General features: G+C 38.4%; 1 gene segment (V, D, J or C); it reads right to left on the reverse strand.

Moving 5' to 3' along the window:
- Positions 1-121: 121 nt before the first annotated feature.
- Positions 122-4,035, reverse strand: LOC101998266 (the record flags this gene model as incomplete). The annotated part of the segment is given in 3 exon segments: positions 122-165; positions 3,582-3,869; positions 3,990-4,035. Coding segments are annotated over 3 exon segments (378 nt in total), but the record flags the coding sequence as incomplete, so codon positions are not given.
- Positions 4,036-10,540: the final 6,505 nt, after the last annotated feature.

Consider the following 10,540-nt stretch of genomic DNA (forward strand, 5'->3'; position numbering starts at 1 on the left):
TTTTTTTTTGGTCCAGTCTATTCGGTGTTCTGTATGCTTCTTGAACCTTCAAAGGAATATATTTCTTTAGGTTGGGAAAGTTCTCTTCTATAATTTTATTAAATATATTTTCTGGACCGTTGAGCTGTACTTCTTCTCCTTCTACCCCTATAATTTTTAGGTTTGGTTTTTTTTTATTGTATCCCAGATTTCCTGAATGTTTTGTGATAATTTGTTGGTTTTGCTGTTTTCTTTGATCAGTGTGTTTATTTTCTCTATGGTATCTTTAGTATCTGACTTTCTTTCTTCTATCTCTTGTAATCTGTTGTTAGCACTTATGTCTGTGGTGCCTGTTCATTTACCCAGATTTTCCATTTCCATCCTTCCCTCGGCTTGTGTTTTCTTCATTACTTCCATTTCATTCTTCAAGTCTTGAACTGCTTCCCTTACCTGTTTGATTGCTTTTTCTTGTTTCTCTTGGTTTTCTTGGGTATCTTTGAGCGATTTATTCATTTCCTCTACCGTTTTGTTTGTAATCTCTAATTGTTTATGGCAGTTTTTCACCTCCTGTTTAATGTCCTCTATTATTTTCATATAATTCACTTTTGAGTCGATTTCTTCTAATTCTTCTGGAGTGGGGTGTACAATTCTTCTTATTTCGGGATTCCTGGATTCTGGTGGTGTCATGTTGCCTTTCAGGTTGTTGGAGGAATTCTTGCATTGGCGCCTTCCCATCTCTTCCTTCATGTGGAGCCAGGAGGGGCCTGGTGTCTTGGTCCAGTCTTTGCTGTGATTGACTCTCTGGGTGTATCTCCTCAGTGTAGAAGCAGGACCGTTCCCGTCCAGATGACACTCCTCAGCACCTGTCCAGATGGAGCTCATCAGCACCTAAACAGGGACAGCTGGTATCCCAGTCTAACTATAAATTCTTCAACTCCATCTAAGACTCCAGAAGGATATAATATTTCCTAAGTAAACATTATAAGCACATTATAAGCAACCTCCAAAACTGTAGAATTGACAGAAGCATCTTGCTGCTGGTCAGTCTCCCTAGTTTTTCTGTACCATTGGGGCATCTGTCTTTAGCCTATGGACCAATAGTATTCAGCAGACTTTTTAATGAAGCAGGAAAATTCAAAGACAGGTCTGCCTATATTGACAGTTTGCTAATCACTTTCTTCTGTATCTTGCAGAAAGTCTCACAGACTCTTTCATGAATACGAACCCCACAGTATCATCTCACCTTTAGTCAAGTTCAGTAGTCATTTCTCTGTGGATCCTGCATGTCCAGTTCACCTAGGAAACTCCATTACGAGCCTCTTTGATGCACATCTTCTTCTTGAAATAGATTGGTTCTGCCTGGTGTAGATATGTCTCATGTCATGAAAGTCTGAGTTTATTTGTTATTTTGTTCTTTGCTTGTTTTTTTTTTTTTTTTGTTTTTTGTTTTTTGTGACAAGGTTTCTCTGTTGCTTTGGTGCCTGTCCTGGAACTAGCTCTTTTAGACCAGGCTGGCCTCGAACTCACTGATTTCTGCTTGCCTCTGCCTCTTGAGTGCTGGTATAAAAGGCAAGCCCTAAGTTATTAAAATATTTAAATGACATATTCTGAAGGTCTCTGAAAGATTTGAAGAAAACCTATCAAACTGAAATATATCTCTATAAGTCTAGAAAATCTAATATGACTACAGACTTGACTATTATAGGTGATTATTAACTTATATTTCTTAATTATACACTACATTTTTAAATAAACTACAAAAACCCAGTACCTTAATTAAGGACAGAAATATACATATACAATATAACACAATTTACCTTATATTGGCATCAATAAACAAAGATCTATACCAAAGAAAATTATTCATCTTTGTATCAGCAACTCTTAATATTTTTTCTTTCTTCTGTATTTTTTTGTGTTTTGATTATTATATGGTGAGGGGATTTTTTTCATCCAGTCTATTTTTTGTTCTGTCAGCTTCTGGTAGCTTTATAGTGACATCCTTCTATAGGTTGGGAAAGATTTCTTCTCTAATTCTGTTGAATGTATTTTCTGTGCCTTTGAGATGGAGTTCTTTTTCTTCTATCCCCATTCTTCTTAGATTTGGTCTTTTTATGGTGTCCCAGATTTCCTGAATGTTTTGTATTAAGAATTTTTTGAATTTAATGTTTTCTTGGACCACTGAGTCTATTTGCTTTAAAATATCTTCAGAGATTCTTTCTTCTATCTCTTGTATTCTGTTGGTTATACTTGTCTCTGTAGTTACTGTTTGTTTACTCAGATTTTCCATATTCAGAATTCCCTCAATTGTGTTTTCTTTATTACCTGTATTTTAGTCTCCAAGTCTTAAATTGTTTCTTTCACCTGCTTGATTGTTTTTTTCTTGGTTTCCTTGAGGGATTTTTCAATTTCTTCCATTATTTTATTTGTCTTCTATTCCATTTCTTTAAGGGAGTTTTTCACTTCCTCTTTAAAGGTCTCCATCATTTTCATAAAATTGTATTTAAAGTCATTTTATTCTACTTCTTCTAGTTTAGGATGATCAAGTCTTCCAGATGTGTGACCACTGTGTTCTGTTGTTACTATGTTGCTTTTTAGGTTGTTGGAGGAATTCTTGCAGTGGTACCTACCCATCTCTTCCTTCCAATGAGAACAAAAGTGTCTTTGCATTTTAATCCAATCCTTGCAGTGGCTGTTTGGGTGTTTGGGAGTTTTTCTTGGTTTGCTCTGTACTGAAAATGTCTGTCTCAGAAAGCCTCTGAGGTCTCTATACACTTGCCCTCTTGTTCTTCTCTCCTGCTTTGCTCACTTGGTGCTTTCTCTTAATCCCCTCAGTGTTACAGCAAGCTCTTGGCCCCCTCAGTATTGTAGACAGCTCTCAGCTTTTAGTTGGGGTGTGGTTAGAAGCTTGGGGGATCCAGTGAATGGGTTAGATTTTGGGGGAGCTTAGCTGCAGGAACTTCCCTGCTGGCTGGCTAGAAAAGTTGGGGAAGGGCTCCTGGGTTTTGTCCCACTGGGGAGGTCCTAGAGAGTGGGGCATTCAGCCCCATGGCTTTTTCACTCATCTCTTAAGTACTCTCAGTATTGGAGCAAGCTGTATTTCAGAGTTCCTCAGAGATTGCAGGAGAGTAGGTGAGTTTGTGTGTAGGGTGAAGTTGGTAGTTTGACTGGTATCTGGATGGGTTGGGGGAGAGCTTAGCAGCAGGAAACTCCCTGCTGACTGGCTATAAAAGCCAAGGGAGGTGGAGGAGGGGTGGGTTTTTGTCCTGCTGGGGAGGTCCTAGATAGTAGGGCTTCCCTCCATGTGGCATGTCAATCAACTCTAGGTCCCTTCAGTATTGGATCAAGCTGTGTTTCAGAGTTCCGCTGATATTGCTGAATGCCTGTATTTTTAATGCTTGTCTTTGAAAAGAAAATAGATTCACAGCATAAAATTTTCTCTGATCTCTGTTCAAAAACATCACATTGACTTTTATATCTCAGCAAAGAAAAAGAGTCCTAAGCTGAAAATCACAGAAGGAGCAACTTGCACAGCTTTGGACTCTCACTTCTGCTTTCCTATGTAGTTAATGTCATGGCTTGTATCACTGTGGGAGACGCATACCTGAATTGTAGACAGTAATAAGTTGCAACGTCTTCTGCATGCAGGCCACCAATCTTGAGAGAATACTGTGTGAAAAATCCACTGCCACTGAACCTTGTTGGGACCTCATCAGCCAAAATGTTTGCAGCATAGATCAGGAGCTTGGGAGATTTCCCTGGTTTCTGCTGATACCATGCTAAAACATTGTATATGTTCTGACTTGCCCGGCATGTGATGGTGACACTGTCTCCCAGAGATGCAGACAGGGACATTGGAGACTGGGTCATCTGGATTTCACATCTGGCACCTGAGGATGGAAAATTAAGAACAAATTTTCGCACAATTAATTACATTAAGAGAACTTCCCTTGAGACCTGGCATGACCAACTATACTAAATGGTATACTTTCCAATGATGTCTTTCTTACCTGTAAGCCAGAGCAGCAAGCCCAGGAGATGAGTGACTGGCCTCATGTCTGTGCTATGACCTGTGTGAGCCTGACTTCAACACAGCCTTTGAGGAGTCTATGAAGAAGTCCTCAGGAGAGTCTCCTGTTCTCTGTGCACATGCAAATCAGCAATGGCTAAATACATTCACAGGATTGGCCAAGTGATTAATTATAGGCCTGTGGTTCTCTCAGGTCAGAGATGTAGCCTATGTTTATATATAAGGAGTGTGCTCCCCTTTGGACAAGGAACAGCACTAGTCTATGAATGGCACTTTCCTTTGAATCCTGTTATGTATAATGTAGAATTTCCTTTTTATGTTTCCCTTATTTACAGGAAATGTCAGATATGGTACAATTCTAGAAATTATATAATTCTCTACAGGGTCTTTTCATAAGTAGTTGTAGAAGTCATTGTGGCTAGACAGTTACTTCTTTTTTTCTATTTATTTGCAAGATTCTATTTTAATTCAGGCATTTCTTTTTTTGTACTTCAAATCCTCCCATATATCCCATTATACTTTCCTTCAAATCCATGGTCTATTTTTATTACTTTATTATTTTATGCATATATGTGTTTGAGTACACATAAATAACCCTAAAAACAAATTGTGAAGTTCATATTATGTTACATGTATGCATGCTTTCTGGGATTATCCTTTGGTCATGTCTAATCAATTGATTCTTCCTTGGGGAGAAGTAACTCTCCTGCTCACAGGGTGACTTGGTTCTCTGTAATTTTTTGCAGAGAGTTGAAATCTCATGGGCTCCCTTCCAGTTTGATGTGTTCTTTGCTGTCCTCCCTGTTCAACTTACATTTGGTTAATAATACTAGTGACACCTTACATTTGTATCTGCTGATATTACTAGGAGACAAAAAAAAAACCTCACAGCAACACCCCTTTTTCTTATGGCTCATAAAATATTTTTACCCTTTTTCCCAATGTTCCATGAATCTTAGGTGTTAGAGTGCTGTGTAGATGTATATCCATTGGGCCTGACCTCCACAACTCAACATGCAGTCTCTCTCCCACAATGATTACCAAAAGAGCAATAGAATTCTATTGGAAGACAATTTATAAGGAAGGAAATGATCTCATGTAACTAACATAACTTTTCAGATAAACAAATCTACCTAACTTTTCTTATTGTAGGTGAATTCAGTCCCCTTTTAACACAAATAATTATCATAAGTTTTTGTCATAAAAATGTGAGTTTTCTCTCAGAGATGAACATTCATTATCATTGAATGTACATGCTTCCTAATGTTAAAAATACTATGATCTCTGTATCTTCCAGATACTGAGATGACATGTCCCTTATTTTAGTTTTATATCAGAAAGATTTCATCTGTGTTGTGAGAGAAGCATGTAAAAGAGGAAGTTAGAAGGGGATTTAGAACCATAATGGGACTCAGAGGATATAAACTCATTGGAAGTAATTATACGATGGCCTTAGTATGAGTTTTTATGAGGGAATTAAATGGTGGGGTTTTGTGTGTGCAGACACCATCCTGGATGATATAGAGATCAGGGAAGATGAGAATGCCATCCACTAGTGCCTCATAATATGATAGACCACAGGACAGTTAGAAAAAATGGAAGGGTGGATATTAAGAAATTTATTAATGTGAAATTCAATGGCTAGTGTGATCTTGAATTATATTATAATACAGTTTTCCTTGAGGGGGTCATCAAAGATACTGCAAATGACATAAAAAGTATATACCATGCCCTAATTCTGTACATTAATACTGATGTATTTTATGTACTTACACCATATACGTTTGCTTTTATTAGTGAACAAAGTCATGTTCACAAGCACAAAGAGTTTATAAAACTGTTAATTTATTTCACACTTGATAACAACTGCTTTGAAAAAATACTTTATATCCAAATATTTTTCATTTGGTTCATATCATTTACATTGTTGAAAATTATAATTAAGTTTTTTAAGGTTTTATTTTTATTGTATGTGACTGGCATGTGCAACCCATGTGTGGTTAAACCCATAAATGAGTTTGACAGTTTGATCCCTGGAACTGGTGTGGTTTCAAGCCACTGTGTGGAAGCTGGTATTAGAGGTACATGCTCCACAAGAAATGGTATGAACTGGTGAGCCACCTAAAATCCAACCCCTAAATATTTTAATTCTGGGTGGTTTATGTCCACCCATACAATTTTATTTATAATATCTCCACTTTAAATAAACTGTCCCTATCACACACTCCAACGGCACACTGAATTCCACATTCTCTGATACGTTACAGAGACATAGAAGATTCACATGGACAAAGATGATATGTAATGTATTTGTTCTCCATACACAGGCAGAAGTGAATTCATTTTTACCCAGGTACCAGATCAAAAAAGTAAATGTGTGCTGCACTGGTCTATCTTGAAAACCTGGAAACATGTGAGCCTGCACTGAACCACCAAGTCAAAGCTAAGACAATTCTAGAGTCATGCCAGAGAGTATACAGCCCCCTTGATAACTTGTATATTGTCAAAGCACAATTCACTGACACAAAGCCTTCTTCACAGACTGAATAAAAACTAAGATGCAGCATGGAGATCAGTACCTCTACTTATACTCTGGGGTTCCTGTCACTTTGCTTTTCACAAAAGATGAAGGCATTGCATCGGTCTAGCCCATCCTGATCAAAGATGAATGGATTTTCAGAGAAGCCATTTTGAAAAAAGATTACACAATGTATATTTCTTGTATGAATCCAATCTGAGGTGTGAGATATGGCATTCCATTTTCCCTTCTTTTTTAAATACCTTTGTGAGAAACAATCAGATTCATTTGCCAGATCAGTCATGGAATTAGTATTTTTTTGGTTGTATTACTTTATTTTTTTCAGCAGATTATTTTATTACTTTATAAATAATACCATTCAAAATTTCCACTTCCTCTCATCCTTCCAAGTCTCTCCTGCTCCCTCTACCCTCAACCTCCAGTGTTAAGAGGGGGCAGGGTACCCTGCCCTGTGGGAAGTTCAAGGCCCTCTCCACTCCATCCAGGCTTAGGAAGGTATGCATCCAAATAGAATAGGATCCCCAAAAAGCCAATACATGAGGCAGAGACAAATCTCAGTGCTATTATCATTGGTTTCTCAGTCTGACCCCACTGTCAGCCACATTCAAAGGGTCCAGTTCAATTCCATACTCATTCAGTTCCAGTCCAGCTGGCTTTGGTGAGCTCCCATTAGATCAGGCACACTGTCTCAGTGGGTGTACCAACCCCTCATGGTCCTGATTTACTTGCTCATATTCTTCCTCCTTCTGCTGTTCAACTGGACATTGTGAACTTAGTCCAGAACTCACATGTGGGTCTCTGTCTCTATCTCCATCTGTCACTGGACAAAGGTTCTATGGTGATATTCAAGAAAGTCATCAGTCTAACTACAGGACAAGTCCAATTCAGGCACCCTCTCATTCACTGCCCAGGGTCCTATCTGGTGACATCCCCGTGGACACCTGAGAACCCCTATAAATCCAAGCCTCTTGCCAACCCCAAAATGGCTCCCTTAATTAAGATATCTTCTTCCCTGCTTCCATATCTGTCCTTCCTCCATCTCAACCATTCCTCTCCCTAAAGCTCTGTCAACACTTCCCTTCTCCTTTCTCTCTCCCTCATTCTCCAAGGAAAACAGGATTCAGCATTCTGTTGTTTACAGGAAATACACCACAGCCTCAAAGACAGATGACCTCAGAGTAAAGGGTTGAAAAAAGGTTTTCCAAGCAAAGGGACCTAAGAAACAAGTGGGCAATCCTAATATCTAACAAAATTGATTTCAAACTAAAATAAGTCAGAAGAGATGGAGAACAACAGTTATACTCATAACAGAAACAATTCATCAAGATAAAGTATCAATCCTGAATATATATGCCCCTAATATAAAAGCACCCAGTCTGTAAACTGAGGCCTCCTTGAGGTTCAGTGGAAGTTGGTCTGGCTCAAATGTCACTCCCACTATTGATACGATGCAGTCCACAGATGTTGTATCTTTCTATTATGAATTATGTGATTACCCCTCAAACAGTAATAAGTCATAATGTATATAAGTCCCATGAAAGCCAAAATTTGTGGTGAGTTGAGCCTTCTGTTTCTATTGGTGAGAGATTCTGATGACAGTCATTACAGGTGAACTTGACTAAGCATGTCAAAGGAAGGTTATGGTAGAAAAAGTCAAGTAGGTTGATCTGTACTCTCTCTTTTCTTCCCTTCAGTCTCAGAAGTTGTAGCCTCTATAGACAGAAAATGGCAAAGGGAAGAGATCCTCCTAAAAACTCTGGATAGAGGTCAGCTCGTGGAATGTGATAGCAGCATTCTATCCCACCTGCTGCTATTGTTTTAAATCCCATTTTTTAAAAATTATTACTACAGCTCTTGTTAACTAACACAATTTAACTCATGATAAAACCCATACTCTGGCTGTCTTTATTCTCAACATTCAACTTCCAAATGCCAGACAGAAATGCATTCTTAAAAATTTGTATATTAGAATAAAAGCATATAAACACAGATTGTATATAATATGGTAAAGGAAAATTCAGAGTGAATCAAAATAACTTTCTATTGAAAATCACACCATATCTGAAGCATATGTGAAATCTATCTGCTATTCAAGTCAAATAATAGGTTTGATGACCAGATACCACACAAATATACATTCTTCTCCTTTAGGGTAACCCATAACACATGCTATGATCTGCACATAATATGAACATACAAACTAAAATAATGCAAATTTAATAGAAGGAAATGAAATCTGGTTAGTAATGTCATGTTTAGAATCTTCATTCTTAGACAAAAATGCCTTTTATATATTATAAGGCAAACACATTTAGTGGGTGGCTGTCACCAATCATACAGGAACTGAGGTATGGGGACCATAAGCCTAAGTCTTCCAGAACACCAAAGTGGTGGGTACTCAGAACAAGTCATCATGGGCTTCTCCAACTGCTTGGGAAGAAGATCAAGATGCTGCAGAAAAAAAAAAAACACTCTACTTCTAGGAAAATCGTAGGGATATGGTGGGTTTTTTTTTTTCAGAAGCACTGAGATGGGAAGTCAATAAAAATTTTAGAAAGCACAAATTGGCAGACTTTGAATCTTCCTGAGTCTCCATGAACTTACATTTGCTAGTGATGCCCTGTTTGTTAAATTTTTCTGTATGATTTCATATATGGATTTTACCACCTAAATATTTAACTAAAATATTTGTTCAGTCAAATATATATAACCATTCCTACAATACTTACAAAATGGCAGCAACATTGATTTTTCTGTTTTAGTTGTAATGAATTTGAGAATATCAGTTGGTACCACATGGGAACAGAATATTTATTTATTCAGACAGAATCAGCCCTTCAAGGAGTCAATAGCATCTATATCTAGGTTCCTGGGGTGGTTGGTCTCTATCCAAAATCCTGCCTTTGCACTTTGGGAAATCCAGTCACAAAAAATGGACTGTGTACAGCAAGATAAAAAAATAAAAGATCATTAGAGTAATTTTCAGTGATTTATTTCTTAAAGATTTCTGCCTCCTCCCTGCCACCGCCTCCCATTTCCCTCCCCCTCCCCCAATCAAGTCCCCCTCCCTCATCAGCCCTAAGAGCAGTCAGGGTTCCCTGCCCTGTGGCAAGTCCAAGGACCTCCCACCTCCTTCCAGGTCTAGTAAGGTGAGCATCCAAACAGCCTAGGCTCCCACAAAGCCAGTACGTGCAGGAGGATCAAAACCCAGTGTTCTTGACTTCTCAGCAGTCCTCATTGTCCACTATGTTCAGCGAGTCCGGTTTTATCCCATGCTTTTTCAGACCCAGTCCAGCTGGCCTAGGACATTGAGCCTATAATTCGTGATCCTAGAGAAGCTAAATAAGAAGGTGAACCCAAAGAAAAACATATAGTCATTCTCCTGGATATTAACCTTCATCAGGCGATGAAAGGAGACAGAGACAGAGTCCCACACTGGAGCACTGGACTGAAATCCCAAGGTCCAAATCAGGAGCAGAAGGAGAGAGAGCACGAACAAGGAACTCAGGACCACGAGGGGTGCACCCACACACCGAGACAAAGGGGATGTTCTATCGGGAATTTTCAGTGATTTTACACAGAAAATGATATCTGAAACCTGTGTAAATTCTCAGCAGGTAAATATTTCTGCTGTTCAAGCCTGATGATTTGGGTATGGACCCAGGCATAATGCCATTGTAGAGAAAAAGACTACTGAGATTATCTGAGGCCAGGACCATGCTCTTGCTGAGCTTGGCTACCTATAATGGCACTACCTTGTGGCTAAAGTCTTTACATAGAAAACAGTTCCTCACTCTGGAAGCTTTTACCCACTTATATCTACTTTAATTGTTGAAGAATTGCAAATAAGAATTGAAGGAACAGAGGGCCACATGATCAAGTGGCACAGAGCATTGGCAGAGGTAAAGAAACTGTTTCTGTTGAAAGACTTGGTTTTTTTTTCTTTTTTATTATTATTATTTATTTATTTATTAAAGATTTCTTTTTTTTTA

Source organism: Microtus ochrogaster (genome assembly GCF_000317375.1).
Source record: "Microtus ochrogaster isolate Prairie Vole_2 chromosome 14 unlocalized genomic scaffold, MicOch1.0 chr14_random_3, whole genome shotgun sequence".
Classification (NCBI taxonomy): domain Eukaryota; kingdom Metazoa; phylum Chordata; class Mammalia; order Rodentia; family Cricetidae; genus Microtus; species Microtus ochrogaster.